Below are 17259 nucleotides of genomic sequence, written 5' to 3'. Positions count from 1 at the left end.
TATTGACTGATGAAGTTAGTGACATTAGTGTCAAAGAGCAGCTTGTTACTTTCATTAGGGCAGTGTCAAGGTCATGTAAATCCCAAACTAACTTTTTGACCATTGATGAGTTGACTGGCTCTGCAAATGCTGATAATATTGTTAAAGCCTTTACCTCAGTAATCGAGGACAATGGTTTGGATGGAGGCATGATGACAAGCTTTGTCTCTGATGGAGTTTCTACGTTTACTGGCAAACACAATGGGGTAGCTGTACAGTTGAAAAGGAAATTCAACTCTGCTATGTTGTCAATCCATTGCATTTGCCACAAACTGGCTTTGGCAAGTGCTGATGCTGATCAGTCTTTAGATATGATTAAAAATGCGGTCCAATTGTTAACAAATATTTGGAGATTTTTTGAAAATAGTCCTAGAAGGACATCAAATCTTGTCAAAGTTCAAAGCCAGTTGAAGGCCCTGGCAGTAGATTCAAATTCTGTAGATTTTGTCAGTACTAAAATTAGGAAAGCATGTAGGACAAGATGGCTATCGATTGAACAATCTCTAGTATCCCTATTATCAAATTTTGTAGCGGTTTTACAAACACTATGTATTGAGAAAGAAGAGAGAGATGAACCATTAGCAATAGGCCTCTTGCGGCAACTAAACAGTAGTAAAAGCCTTGGCAAGTGCTGATGCTGATCAGTCTTTAGATATGATTAAAAATGCTGTCCAATTGTTAACAAATATTTGGAGATTTTTTGAAAATAGTCCTAGAAGGACATCAAATCTTGTCAAAGTTCAAAGCCAGTTGAAGGCCATGGCAGTAGATTCAAATTCTGTAGATTTTGTCAGTACTAAAATTAGGAAAGCATGTAGGACAAGATGGCTATCGATTGAACAATCTCTAGTATCCCTATTATCAAATTTTGTAGCGGTTTTACAAACACTATGTATTGAGAAAGAAGAGAGAGATGAACCATTAGCAATAGGCCTCTTGCGCAACTAAACAGTAGTAAAAGCCTTGGGGTTCTTTACATATTGAATGTAATTGTGCCAGTTCTGGCATCTCTCAGTCGTTGCTTCCAGGCTTCGGAACTAAATTTCAGTATGCTAAAGCCAGCTTTGCTGCTGCCAAAAACAAGATAGTGTCTGAGCCTGATCCAATCATCAAATTGAAAAGGGACATAGCTGATGATGGGATCTTTAAATCTTTAGAACTTCAGTTAAACGAAACGACTGAAAAAAGGCTTGTGAATCTGTATTCAAAATACAAACTGTCGGTGATTGACAATATTGATGCCAGGTTTGAAGGATGTCTTGGCGTATTAGATGCATTTGGAATATTCGATCCAACACTTATTCCTGATGAGCATACAGTTGAATTTAGTTCCTATGGGAAAGCAGAGTTACCTGAAATTGCTAATCATTTCTTCCCAGGTGATAATGACAAAAGTAGAAAATTACACTTGGAGTATGATGGCTTTAAATACCAACTTTTGAAACAAAACAAAATTGAGGCTCGTATCAAAGAAGAAAAACAGAGAAAAAGTTCATGTAAGAAAAATGCAAAAAAATCAAAAAAGCCAAAACATAGTGATATGGCAATTGAAATTGAAACCCCCCTGGAGAGATTATGTGATAAAGTGTTTTCTTCTTATGTCACCTACAGTAATTTCTACCCTATCATAACCCAGTTATTAGAAATAGTGCATTCTGCACCTATTTCAAATGCGTGGCCTGAAAGGGGTGCTAGTGCCGTTAAACGCATAAAAACCAAAGCAAGAAACAGGATGCCTAATAAAGTTCTCAATGCACTGATGCAGGTTTCGATCAATGGCCCTAAATCTGATCAAGCAAGTTCAATAATCAACAAAGCTGTTGATCATTGGCTCTCAAGTAAAACTAGGCGAAAGTTACCAAAACAGCAGAATCAAACTGTGACCATGGATTCCACTGCATCAGTTGCATCTTCAGTCTGCTCAGTATCTGTTCAGACTGAAGATATTGATTCATTAGACATCACTGATGATGAGGCTGATGATTTCGTGGAAGAAGAGATTTCTATTGCTAGCACTTCACCAAAAGAAATGTCTGCTTCCACCAGTGAGGAGCTAATGAAATTATTTGGTCTTGGCACTGATAGTGATGATAATGATGAAGATGAATTTGATGGTTTTTGAATGAAAGAATTTTTGAAAGAAAGAATTTTCTGAATAAAGAAACAACATTTGTATGACAATAATATGATTATTTATTTATTTATTTATTTATTATCGAACAAAAGTTGAGTTTCAGATGAGATAATCTTAATAAACTGAGTTTGTTAAAATTATCTCATCTGACTTACCTTTTGCTGAAATAGACAGGTGATCATGCATGACCAGAAATTTAGTGTATCTCTTAATTCTGTCATTTTGATGAAGAATGTTTGGATTTCTGAGAATGGTTTTCTGAGAATATTTTTGTGCTAAATGCTCTCAGAATGCATCAAATTGGCTCTTAATTTTCAAAATTTTCCTGGGGGACCCAGACCCCCCCATATATAGGGGGCACATCCCCCTCGAGCTCCCCCTGCGGCACGAATCGCGCGATTTTAGTCGCGAAGCGGCTAGGGTGACCCTACAACATTTTCCAGTGACCCTATAACTACTTTTCCTAATGCAAACACTGCAATCATATTGTGATTGCAACCAATAACAATATGATGGTACTGACAGACTACTCTACATGATTTTGGACTCTCTGGACAAACTACTTTTATGTGTTGAACACCCAGAAAAAAATTCTTTAAAAGATTTTTTTTTTAAATTCCCTACTTTCCCATAAAAATCTTACAAGTGGGACCGGAAACAAAGACTTTTTTATTTTATGCCTTAGGGAGCATCTCAAAATTTTGATAAATACTTCAATTAGAATAACTCGCGAAAGGGGGTGGTGGGGGGTTGGTGGGTGAAGGCCTCCACCGGGATTCATCAACACTGCTGAACTATCAATTTATTGATTGCAGTGCAATAAAGATAACATTGAATTGAATTGCAGTTTCAAATATATACATTACAAGGAGTAGATTAAACTGTTTCTCTTTTAGATGCTGTTGGTATTTTAGATATATTTTTCTCTAGTTTATAAAGTCTATTAGAGTTTTGATAGATTTCACTTGTAATTTTGCAATTTAATTTTACAATTAGTAGTTATTGATTGAAATACACTTGTGAGAATGTCTTATCTTTGTCTGTGGTCTCTCATTAGACTAGAGGTCCAGGGACACCATGCCCACTTGGGAAGTGGTTTCGGATGCTCAACAATCTAACAATTTCAATATTCAACGCCCCATCCAATGACCTTGAAACTCACCAAAATCATAGAAAATGCCAGCAGTTACAATTTTGTAATTGATTGTGGTAACATAATATGCCTAGTTACCAATATGATATTGAAATACTAAGTGATTCTACTATTCAACGCCCCCTGGTGACCATATGGAAAGCCCAATGACCTTAAAACTCACCATAATTATAGAACATGTCATGAGCTACAACTTTGCAATTGATCATGGTAACAAAATATGCCTAGGTACCAATATAATAAGGAAATACTAAGTTATTCTACTATTCAACGCCCCCTAGTGACCATATAGAATAACTAATGTCCTTGAAACTTACCACAATCATAGACCATGTCATGAGCTACAACTTTCCAATTGATTGTGGTAACAAAATGTGCACAGGTACGAATATAATATAGAAAAACTTTCTTCCACCTACGAATGAGTTCTGATGACACCAGGATGGCCACCAATTGTGTCATAATTGCCTGATCAAATATACCTGTCTGGTGTATAACAGATCCCTTTCCAAAGAATACCCATCACAAATTGCAATGAAAAATGGCACACCATTAGAAGCTACAGGACTCAGAATTCAGGCCAAAATTGACATTTTTGGGCACAAAAAAGGTCACAGGAGCCATTTTGGACAGCTTAGGTATCAATTGAATGTCGAAAAACTTTTTCCCACCTACGAATGAGTACTGATGACACCAAGATGGCCGCCAATTGTGTCATAATTGCCTGATCAAATATACCTGTCTGGTGTATAACAGATCCCTTTCCAAAGAATACCCATCACAAATTGCAATGAAAAATGGCACACCATTAGAAGCTACAGGACTCAGAATTCAGGCCAAAATTGACATTTTTTGGCACAAAAAAAGTCACAGGAGCCATTTTGGACAGCTTAGGTATCAATTGAATGTCGAAAAACTTTTTCCCACCTACGAATGAGTACTGATGACACCAAGATGGCCGCCAATTGTGTCATAATTGACTGATTAAAAATACCTGTCTCAGGTATAATACATCCCTTTCCAAATACCCGTCACAATTTGCAATGAGAAATGGCAAACCCGTAGGAAGCTACAGGACCCAGAATCCCGGCCAAAATTGACATTTTTGGGCACTAACAAGGTCAAAGGACGGCTATCATGAGTCTGATCGATCCAATTTTTCTTATGCTCATGGGCCCTTGGGGGATTCAAAAATATATGAAAGATCAAGGTAATTGATTAAAGCGTCTTCAAAATTGCCGTTTAAAACTTTAAAAATGAGTAAAAAGTGCTGATTTTGGTGAACAACAATGGCTGCCAGTCAGCCATCTTGATTGTGACAGGGCCAGTTTTTGGGCGATGTGTCTAGGGTAGATACATGTGTAACCCAAATATCGAGACATTACATTGAAGCGTCTACAAAACTTCCCAAAATAACTGGATTCCGTCTTCCGTCTTAAGTCCCAAGTGGGCTAAAAATGAATTAGAATTCTCTAATTCATAACTAAAATTACCTGAACATGAAATGTTCATTTTTGGGCACAAAAAAGGTCACAGGACAGCCATTCTGAATCTGATCGACCCAATTTTTCTCGTGCTGATGGGCCCTTGGGGGATACAAATATATACGAACAATCAAGGTAATTGATAAAAGGGTCTTCAAATTTTCCCTCGGAAACTTCAAAAATGTGTAAAAAGTGCTGATTTTGGCAAACAACAATGGCTGCCAGTCGGCCATCTTGAATCTGAGAGGGCCAGTTTTTGGGCTGAAGATGTGTCTAGGGTAGATACATGTATAAACCAAATATCAAGACATTACATTGAAGCGTCTTCAAAACTTCCCAAAATAACTGGACTCCATCTACAGGCGGACGAACGGACAAAAAGTGCACACAATAGCCCGTTGGGACTAAAGTCCCAAGTGGGCTAAAAATCAATTGTTCCAATTTTTGCATGAGTCTAATCAAAGGGGGTTGGGGGAGGGGTTTGTTAATGACATCGTTTATTCTTGTAATTAAACTTTTTACTATTTGCCAACGATACGACTGCCATGAACTCTCATTCCAATCTGAATATACTGCAATCAAATACTAATGTTGAGCTCACTAAACTTTTTAACTGGCTAAACTCCAATAGACTATCTGCTAATCTGTTGAAAACGAATTATATGCTTTTCCATAAAAAGATCAATATTCTTGATGATATTGACCTTGTTATGGGTAATGTTTCAATAACTAGAAACAGAGAAACAAAATTCCTTGGTGTAATAATTGATGACAGTCTAACATGGAACTCCCACATAAACAAGCTGTGCTGTATTAAGAAAAGCACGACGAATTTTTCCTAGATCCGCGCTCATCAAGTTATTCAACGTTTTCATCCTTCCATATCTACAGTACTGTAATATCATTTGGGCATCTAATTATCTAACAAGGTTACGACCCCTTATTTTGCTTCAAAACGCGCTATTCGCATTGCTAATGGGGTAAATTTTCTAGAACACACTACTCCACTGTTCAAAAAGTCGTATCAACTCAAACTTCAAGACATCAAAATTCTGTACTGATGTATAAATCTATCCATGTGCTGCTGCCTGTCAAATTGTCCAATAGTTTAATTCGTATTTCTGATCTTCATTCCCACAACACCCGTAACTCTAATCAATTCCGCTTACCTTATTACAGAACCAATATCAGGATGTTTTCTCCTAACATTAATTGTCTTAGAGTTTGGAATTCTCTTCCAACTGAACTTCAACAAGCTTCTAACATCGACATATTCAAGCGGAATTTGAAAAAGACATATAACAGGATTGTACTAATACTATACTTGTGTTAAACTTCATGTCCAATCATTCCGCCAGGGCATTAGGCTTTTTTCATTAAAAGTATACCCCCTTTGGGGTCCCCTTTTTCTTTACTACGCTTTACCATGTAGAAGTACTTTCTGTAACTTTTCTTTTATGTAATAGTGATGACTGTATTTCTGTATTGTATCTCTTTAGTAAAGAAATAAACTTATATTATCATTATAAGAAAGAATTAGACATTTATTCTAATTGAACCAACTATTGGAATTTTGAGATGCTCCCTTAATAGTTGATTTTCTAGATACGCCATCATTCCTAGCTTGATGATTATCGTACTCGCCACATCTTGTTGTTTCATATTGGACATCATTTGATCAGCATTATTTCAGCTTTCCTATAATGGTGACAATGTTCATAAATCATTGAAGTCTTCTGTTGTTTCACAGAAAACTCTCTTACGTTGTCCTTTTGATTAAAATTTTCTGACATCAGTCAAAAAACCCTTTATTGTATTCCTCATGATAATTAGGGTTTTCTGTTATTTGACAGAAAACCCTATTGATATCCGCGTGATTACTATTATCATTATTTTCTTCCACACTATTTTTACTAAAAGAACAAAGGCTTTGTTACCTTGCCGCTGTTGTCGATACAATCCGTCTGATATCATTCAGCTCACTTCGATCTACAAATACTCCGTTCCATGCATATTTTGAAGAATCATCGTTACAAAAGCACTGTCGGGCCGTAAACATCGAAAATTGAGCCCCATTCAAAGAGCCGACATGTTTTTCTAAGTCCTCTTTCCGAAATCTACCGCACGTTTCTTGTCACATCAATTATCAATTCAAGCATAAATCAACAAATTTATTACCCAAAGATTGCACATTCTGTCGCGGTTTTAAAAAACAAATTTTAACAATAGCCCATTTTCCTCATCAAATCGTATTACCGATATACAGGAAATTTACTACTTTAGATTTTAAAAGCACTGTCGAGCCGTAAACATCGACGAATCGACGTGTGTCACTACAACGTCGTTCCGGGGATCAGCTGCGAGTTTCACCTCATCATGAGAGTCAAATCCAGTACAAATTAATCTATTACTATCAGTGATTTGGCTGCGGGCGTCAAGCAGTTAGTTTAGCAATACCTATTTTTCTCTATCAAATTAACCGTGTATTTACTAAGATAAATCATAAGTGTACCGGGGAGTCGTAGGCCTAAACGAAACACGCCGAAGAGATATAGCGGAGAAAAGCTGGTTTGTCGACGAGGTATCAAAATAAAAGAATATATTACTTTATTCGGCCGCGGGCTTCAACCTCTATATCAATTCCATCAATACTCTATATTTCCCACAGTACATACCGATCATTGTCAAATGCACAAGGTATTTACTAAATACAAGTATATAACACAATCCTTTCCGTATGCTGGACTCACACTTGACATTCGGAGTAAGCGTTCGCTGTGGGGGAAAGGGGATCGTTCGCTGTGTCGCTTGAAGTGTTTATCGAGTTTGACGCGACTTTAGGCCTACCGGTACTGAGCTTTACTGTCTCAAACAAACACAGTATAATTGTTGCGTTTATTAACGGACTCATTGGATTGAACATTAAAACAAAATTTACGATATTTAGGTGGGTTGTTATTCAATAGGCCTACGACCAATCTGTCCGGATGTTAGGCCTACGCATATGCATAGGCCTACATAGGCTAGCAGCCTCTACTAGGTTAAGCGTTCGCTGTGGGGGAAAGGAGATCGTTCGCTGTGTCGCTTGAAGTGTTTATCGAGTTTTAGGCGACCTTAAGGCTTTAGTATGGTGGCTGATAAGGGCCATGCGTAAAAAAAACACGAATATGCGAATGAGGGCGACATAATGACAAAACGACAAAACTAAAATAACGCGACAAAACAATAATTTTGGTTTTGTCGCCCGCGACAATTTATTATTTTGGTTTTATCGCCCGCGACAATTCATTATTTTGGTTTTATCGCCCGCGACAATTCATTAATTTGGTTTTGTCACCCGCGACAAATCAATATTTTGGTTTTATCGCCTGCGACAATTCAATATTTTGGTTTTATCGTCAGCGTCAATGCATTATTTAGGTTTTATCGCCCGCGACAATTCATTATTTTGGTTTTATTGCCCGCGACAATTCATTAGTTTGGTTTTGTCGCCCGCGACAATTCAAGATTTTGGTTTTATCGCCCGCGACAATTCATTTTTTTCGTTTTGTCGCCCGCGACAATTCAATATTTTGGTTTTATCGCCTGCGACAATTCAATATTTTGGTTTTATCGTCAGCGTCAATGCATTATTTTGGTTTTATCGCCCGCGACAATTCATTATTTTGGTTTTATTGCCCGCGACAATTCATTAGTTTGGTTTTGTCGCCCACGACAATTCAAGATTTTGGTTTTATCGCCCGCGACAATTCATTTTTTTCGTTTTGTCGCCCGCGACAATTCAATATTTTGGTTTTATCGCCCGCGACAATTGATTATTTTGGTTTCATCGCCCGGGACAATTCATTTTTTTGGTTTTGTCGCCCACTTTATTAGCTTTTGAATAATTAGGCCAATACGGGATATCGACAAATTCAAGTTCTTGAATTACTCGTTTGATGGCGCTAGTCAGAACCGGAAATTGGAACCTAAATCCGCCATGTTCTAGTTCATTTGCAATAAAAATCTCTCGCTTCAAGTTTTTAGTTAGCGATATTTTACTTACTATACATAGGCACGCACAATCCTTTAAGTATTTGGATTACTTAGTCAGGACATTAAACAGTAGACGACTTAGGATACTACCTAGCGTGACTCCACTAGTTAGACCGACTTATTCCAAGATGAGCCGTTCCGTTGATTTTGGCTCAAAGTTTTCGTTCAGAGATAACTGCTGAGCCATTTGGGCGACCTATCATCGATACTGTTTCCTAATAGCCTGTTTAGTTAGTAATGGCTGATGTTGTGCCTTATCAAATGCTTTGTCGAAATCCACCGATGAACAGGATTCTAAGACAGCAGAAAACCGGTTATCGCTGCTTTGCAGCTATATTTATTACTATTATTCATGCACACCCTGATTTTGAACAAAAAATGTATCCTCTTTCAGATTTCACAACAAATTGGTAATAAACGCTCGAATCAATTATAGCACTCTGATAGCATCGATTCTTTTCAATATGATGTACCCTAAAACCAGTTAAATGTCTGAACCCTGGTTTTTTGTTATACTGATCTAAGCTACAAATAATGGTTCTTCGAGTTAAGTGATTAAACTTGATTGTCTAGCGTGCCTGTCTTGCACATCGCAGGTTTGAGATCAAGCTGCACTTGTAATTTGCATTCCGGTGATTTACAATAATACCTTACAATAATATATAGATCTGTAAGAACGTGAGAAATCCCACAATGAATTCAGCCAAAGATGAAAGTTCTATATAAAAATGACTTTATTTTGAGCAATGTTTTATCTAAATACAATTAGCCATCATCAGGCGTACTGCTACTGTAATGGAGATTTAGGAAATTAAACCAGTTTGAAGGACCCTACCACATGGTGGCCATTTCCATCTGACGTATGGGTTACAAGGATAGCCATAGTTTGTCAAGGTGGTAGGTGTTACAGACTGCAGATTGAAAGCTGCATTGAGCATGAGCGGGGCTGCAAACCTTGTCCTTACGCAGATAGGGACAGACGGATATCTTAGGATGAACTTTGAGGGGTCAAATAGGAACCTGCTAAAATATCATTCTAGGGTGAGCGCGAACTATATGTGAAGTTTTAGTATGCACACAATGATAGTTCATAAAATTTTTATGACCGGGAAACATTTCTTTGAATAGTTCTCTCACATGATCAACTGCAGCCAGGGGCAGATTGTGTTCAACCAGGAAAAATGTTAACAAGGTTTCAGCCCTATTACCCCCAGTTCCTCTGAGTCTGGACGAAAAACGTCATCAAGGCCGCCGTGTGGAGCGATGCTGAAGTCAATGCCAAGAGATGAACAGAACGCAAGCAAAGTAAACTCCGCGTTTACTTTCAGCTATTCATAGAAAGGCCACCTTATAAGCTTTTCGAAATTTTTGCATTCGTTTCTTCTTTTTCGACATTGGGCCAACAGTCTTAGCGACAGATTCTTCGGCGGATCGCGAATCGCTCTCCGGCCAAGCGTCTGTCATCTTGTTGTTGGTTGAGCTAATTACCGACCAAAACTGATAATACCCAATTCCATTCAATTCAAAAATGAATACTGTTGATGTTGAACGAAGTCGGTTCAATTCACTTCTTTACTGAGTCACGCTTTTTCCGTAACATTTTCTTCCATCAAATGTATTTGATTTAGTGTATTTCATAGACATTATCAGGATATGAAGAAGTTTTAAAATGAAAATCGTAATTTTGAAAACCATCTTCGGGACATCGGGACATTTGCGATGGAATTTGCGATTGTATTTTTTCTAACCCGGTCGGAATGGTGTACATGTATTTTCATTGGCCGAATCGAAACGATTCCGCCTTAATCGGAACACTTGGCAGCCCTGCATGAGAACCTGAATGCAGGCATGCAGGGGTGAATCAAGACACGTACACTGTCCCACCTACTCAGAGATAGTACCTTGTCCTACCTTGGAACAAGAGATTTTCTTGACACAATTTGCAGATCAGAAGAGCAACTACCATCACTAAGTTGAATGAAAGTTAAATCTTTGTGATGACGTATGGCCTTAACCCAACCCTGAAAAAAAATTAAAAATGAAAAATCTTTTGAATTTGAAATAGATGTTGGGCAGCGCACAGAGATGCAGGTTTTAAAAGGGTTCGATGCAAAAGATCAAATATTAACTCGATGCCCTTCCCTGACCTTGATCTCAGTTTATTGTGCTATAGCTGACCCATATTTACTACCATTCATGTCACACTAAATTTTCTGCCATTTTGCACGACACATACTTTCATAGAAAAACAGTAACAAATGAAAAAATGAATTTTAATTTTTCCGAGGCAAGCAAAATTCTGAGGTGAGTTTTACTGTAAAATCAGCTACATCAGTACTCTCAACTCCTCCTAGCCAAGGCCATATAATTAAGACCACAGACCTACTGCAACACACAGAAACAGAAATCTGTTTGCAGTTAAAATTTAGCAATATTCCCAACACCACACTCGGAAAATAAAATCCAAGCCTGTAAACCTATGATCAGATCGTGACGTCAAACCTGTGAACAGTGCATATACACCCGTATGGTGCCACAATGCGCATGCTCGAAATCCGGTCGACTTAGAAAAACTTAAGACATTTGGGATTCGAACATGCCTTATTCGCATGGGCTACTGCGGCGGGGCAACCGACAGCTTCGCCTTCGGAACTTTTTTACTACTTATAGATGGACGCTGGGTGCCCTGAGCACGTCCCTTCGGTAAACGTGTATATGTGGATACTATGAAGTGTCTTCTTAACCGATTCTGACTAGCTGACAGAAATAAATTGCCCATGGGTAAAGTGTGGTTTACCTTGAAAGATAGAGGTTGTTCGGAGTAAGGGCATTGCTTGAAAAAAGCTTTTTAATTCGTGACTTCAAAGTTCTAGAAGTTTATATTGTATCTTATCTTTCTTACAGTATTATTTTGTAGTCAAGTAAGACCAAAGATAAACATTTGTTTATGGTCTTCTTCCAAAGTTTCGTAGGGTACAGGCAGGCGCGGCAGGGAAACTATTTTATATTTTTTCAAAAAAATATTTTTCACAATATGAAAAAATATTCAAATAAAATTCATATGATGTCACATATCAGAGGGTGGCTGAATATTGAGTCTTGGGAACGAAACCTCTTCCAATGTATAGCCGCGGAAGCTAAAACACCGGGACGTAGTATTAGATCGTTTTAAATCCTGGAATTTACCACTACAATATTCAGACCTCGACCTATACCTAGAGTTTGCTGCTTAGTATTTTCAGGTCACGAGAAATTACAATTTATTACAAATTCTATCGAACAGAAAACACAGCGCTCATCTTCTGCTACGACGATTATTCAGCCTGTTATCATACCAAACGTGCACGCGTCAAGCAGCGTTACAGCATCACCATTTAGTAGTCTGTATGAGCGTGTGTTTGTGTGTGCAACAGTCTAATGTTTAGCACTCTTGCGCAAGTGGAGGCCTTGTGTAGTGAACTTTCGCTTCAATTCAATCTCAATCACCGGGTAATAAAATGAAACAATACCTACGGCGGATAATAATTACATTCTCACCAGCAATGAGCATTTGAAATTCGCACATATACGCCACCTAGTCCAATGAAACGTTTGCCATTCTATGGCTTTCCCATAATTATTTTAGTAGCGCCGGAATTCCCCGTAAATCCCAAAAACAGCTCACATTCGCTCGTTGAGACAACGCCCCCCAATCGAGGTCATTGCAATTTTATACGCGAGGAGCTAAGAATTTTCCTGCTAAAAAAAGTTTTTAGTCGAATTTAAACAAAGTTGACCATGTCATCGACGGAGGTTCATCATGTCTTCAATCTCATTGATTATACGTCATTAAACCTGAGAACCAATGAAAAAAATGCTCACATAAAAAACGTACCACGATTTTGCATGAATTGGCTCAATGCCAACTTCATATCGCTGACAAAGGTAAACCAAAAAGGGTAGGTCCTGTCCTTCAATACAAAAGAAAATTAGTGGCAATTATCAATACCATTCACAAAGTGTTTTCATAAAGATTGTTCTCGAATGTGTAGAGGCTATAAACAACCTGTTATCTGGAAAGTGATTGACTCCCTTTTGTTACCAAAACTCATATTGTGGTGACAATTGGCTTAGGCCAATAGCCTATATAATTGAAGGAAATCTTTATTGTGAGGTCATTTTCTGATTTTCCATACCTTTTCCATAGCCATGGAGGAAAACAAAATTTCCATAGCCTTTCCCAAAAAATTCCCATTTTCCAAAACTTTCCAAGACTTTCCAAAACCCGTGGGCACCCTGTTTAATGCTTTGGGTCCAAATCTACAGTACAATTTCAATATGAAATGCAATTGGAGTTGATTCTCTTTCCAGTTTCATTGACAACATCTAACGTGTTCCTTGTCAATGACAATATTTTGAGTGTTTTCGTTACCGCGTACTTTAGTTAGTAACCTAATCGGTTGGTGGTAAGCTTTTTATAATAGGATGAGCTTATACCAACGTGACAAGAGCCAAAACATGGTTGAAAAAAGTAACGCTTCAAAAATATACTTTCAATTAATGGCTTGATTCATTAACTCACACGATTAATCAACATTTTTTCGAGAAATTAATTAATTTCTCCATAAATGCCACCATTTCTCTGTATTGCGTACATGTGGCATGATAGACTAGGTAACCTACATAAAACTTACAAAACGAAATGAACATTCAGTGTTCTCCACGGGTCAAATTTAGAGCAGGGCGCAGTATGAAATATCATCCTTGTTCTGCAATGTCGAAGCGAGCACCGAAGGTGCTAAGCCATTTTTCCTCCCCCAAGAAAGTTTTTTAATTTAACGCCCCTTCAGTGTCTCAGTCAGAAAATCACACTGGAATTCGTGAAAAGTCACAGATGGTTTTGATGCTGGATGCCAAATATCACAATAAATCTATCAACGAAAACAGGGCGAATGGCTCAGTTACTATGATGCTTGTCTATTTTTAGAGAAACTGACGACGACCTACGCACTGGAGAGAATGAATGCATGAACAAACACTTACATGCAATTTTTTTAGAAAATTATGAAGCGATTCATGAATATATATCCGATCGAAAAACTAAACCACAGACAGGTTACTGACTACCCCGTACTTGAGGTTGTTTTCGAATCGCTATGATTTCTTACTAACTATGAAAAATTAAATCAAGCTGTGACGAAGCATCCGTCACTTAGATTTCATCTATTTAGTCTAATCCTAATAAAAGCAATTCATTAACTATAGGGCGCCTCTTAACTCTCTGGACCCTCTTCTCACCGTTTCGATGCTAAATCCTAATTTTCTACAGTTGAAAAGGTCACCATTTTGTTTTAAGTAAAGGATATCTTAGAGTAGGTTTGGGAGTTTTTGCGCAGCATCAGGGAATCCATGCGGAAGCGTTGTGAAATCTTTACATTTGGAGGGACCATCTCACCGTCTAGTTGCACTACGTGTCGGAGTTAGTTTTCGCGGAGTGTTATGATTTCACTCGCTGCAATTAAATAGGCCTACTGAGGTTGCGTCAGTTTCCGCGCAGTGACAAAATAAACTAAAAAAACACTCTTGTAATTGACATTATCAAATTAATTGACAAGTACCCAATGTACAAGTCCCTTTCCGACGTATTGTATGACCAATATCTATATAATATATGAATTTATAATATATCATTAAGCCTTATAGTTGAAGAAATTATTGCCACAATTTCTGGACCTTGATGTTTTGTGTCAAATAAATATGTTACAAGGCCTAAATGCATATTATAAAAGTATGAATAGATTTTTAGTTTGAAATACAAGACATTTGAAATACAACATGGTTTTGCGAGCAAGCATGCTGAATTGGCGACTCTTTCACTAAGGCCTACTCTATAAGCATGGCCTTTGAGGTGGGCCGGGTATCTCGACCACATTCGAAATAGATAGGCCTAATACCCAGCCAGTTTAGATAGGCCTACCCTAAAAGACTTCTGATTTTCCTACAATAATTCTTATTCATTTTTTTTCTATAGATATCAGGATCTATACAGAATTAAAGTACTGTTTGCTATTTGTATTTATTTCTACACGTCAGGTCTACATCTTACATACATATAAGTGAAAACCGTGATTTTTTGTTACTTATAGGCGACTAACCTATGGTACTGTGGCATATTATTACTGTTTCAGTATGCTCAGAATTTTGTGTTTCAAATAGGCACGTTTGTTTTTTGCTGAAAACAACCTTATTTACAAAATTGTGAAGTTAAAATAAATAAAATTTTGACTAAAGATAAAATGCTCAGTCCATACAGTGCTGCCACCTCATCAAAAAACGGTGATGCCTATATTCAGATCTTTCTTTTAAATATGCCATTATTTAATAGTGCTTTTGGTTAATAGTGGTGTTGTGCTACTTAACAACTGAATTTTTCATTATTAAAAACCAGTCATTTGTCATCCTCATGCTGGGATTCGAAGCCGCTATGCATTCAGCGTGATTCAGCAAATTCATGAAATTCGTACCAGTGTTTTTTTTAAAGTGAGTATTTTTCCCGTATTATTATACATTTCCAATAGTTATAGCATTCAATGGAGTTGAATTTCGATTCCAATTGTTCCATGGGCCTATTTGTTGTTGTATGGGTAGCCTAGCCCTAGGCTTTTAAATCAACTTCTATTCTATTCAAAAAAGCGAAAGTGAAAGTGGATTCATGAAGTGAAATTAAGTCACTTTCGTTTTCAAAAAAGTCGCACTTTCAAAGTGTGACGAAGCATCCAAAACCTTTTGTAAGCCCATAAACCAGTTTTATTGAAATTAGAACAACTTGAGGGACACTTACAGACAATAGTTAATCCATCCATGCAATAAATTCAATTCAAATTATACTTATTGTTCTGTGTAAGTGTGTAGCCTTAGGCAGTTTATTCATCCGTATAAGTGTGTTATGTAGGCTATACGGATTTGTGGTTCTTGGTATGATTAAGCAGGCATAGGGGCCTACTGTGTTCTCAACAAATTCTCATTCGGTAGAAACGACCGTGTGATTTATGCCACCAGAAACATTTATCCAACACTTTTTTCTCATTTCAGGTTTGTCGCAGAGATAAGAAAGTACTGTATACCTGTATTCACAAAATCCTGAACAACAATCAGCACAAAAGGTAATGTGTCATTATCACCAGTTTCATGAACAAGATCCTTTTTCTGAGTTGCCACTTTTCCGGAATTCCGGATTTTTTTTACTGTCTTTGACCTAAAATTTATCATTATATTGGTTTTTTTCTGACTTGCAATAATTTCCGGATTTTTATCCGATAAGTGGCAACTATGTTTTATCCAATAGAAATTCAAATAGTCCCTTTATTGTTCTGTAAGTTTAATCTGTACAGAATTATCTTTGTGCATCGGACTGAGGAGGCGTCCACGTTAAATAAAACATTTTGCCAGCCCGTTAACAAATGAAGGTTTTTGCTCCTGCTTCAGACTCATTCAGTGAAATTTGGCCACTTCACTCGGGTATTGAACATAAGGTGTGGCATTTGTCTTACAAATGTTTTTCCCATTTCCCCTTTGTCCTATTAACTTAACAAGTAATGATTTACGGTATTGTTATCCAGTACTCGATTTTAATACCCTTGCCCTCTTATATTACAGATGAATGGTAAGATGGATGACATCAAACAATTAATAAAAAGTCATGAAGACGAAGTCATTAAGGATGTTGCCCTCATTGAAATATCGGTCTATCAAGCGATTCGTGAAAATCCGTCCCTATCCAGTAAGTTTAATATCAAACCACAAGATCTTACCAATATCAGGACCTCGGTGGAGAGGTCATGTATCAATATAAACAATAAACTCACCGACCTGCACAAAATGTACATGAAAAAACTTGCTGATTTAAAATCACAAATATTCAAACTGAACAACCCGACACCTGTGAAACGACCAACAACAACAACTTCGACACCAATCAGAAGACCGGCAATCGACCATGGTGCAGATGAGCCACCAGCAAAAAGATTTGAAATGTCAAGCACCGACGATATGGAGCTTTCCAAGATTGATCTGACCCAAGATACTGGAGCGAGGGAGAATGAAACTATGCCGGACCCTAGCCCAGAAATGGTCACAGAACAACAAGCTGCTAACATGATAGATGATGCATAGAATGTATATCATGATAGACGATGCATAGAATGTATAGGCCTATCAAATGTATGCTTTGTTCAGAATGTCTATTGGTGTTGTCACAGTGTTTTTTGTAATTGGTTTCTATAAAGTCTTTGAATAGAAACATGATTTAGTTTTTAAACACATGACTTATTTTAGTTATTTTCCATATTATCTCAGGTTTTTAGTGTACACGATGCCTCCAAAAAAGTCCAGCCTCAGCAAAACAACAAAGAGATGCAAAGTTGCCAGGCAGAAAC

At 37.5% G+C, this 17259-nt stretch overlaps 1 protein-coding gene across 1 annotated transcript in view; it reads right to left on the bottom strand.

Moving 5' to 3' along the window:
* Positions 1-17259, bottom strand: part of LOC141905147 (asparaginyl-tRNA synthetase-like) — a 76544-nt gene that overhangs the window by 47242 nt on the left and 12043 nt on the right. The window contains exon 2 of the mRNA XM_074793918.1: positions 10757-10866. Within this exon, the coding sequence (XP_074650019.1) occupies positions 10757-10866 (110 nt within the window). The remainder of the gene's footprint in view (positions 1-10756; positions 10867-17259) is intronic.

Source organism: Tubulanus polymorphus, chromosome 5 (genome assembly GCF_964204645.1).
Source record: "Tubulanus polymorphus chromosome 5, tnTubPoly1.2, whole genome shotgun sequence".
NCBI lineage: Eukaryota > Metazoa > Nemertea > Palaeonemertea > Tubulaniformes > Tubulanidae > Tubulanus > Tubulanus polymorphus.
The sequence above is the reverse complement of the archived record's forward strand: the minus strand, read 5'-3'. Positions and strand labels throughout refer to the sequence as shown.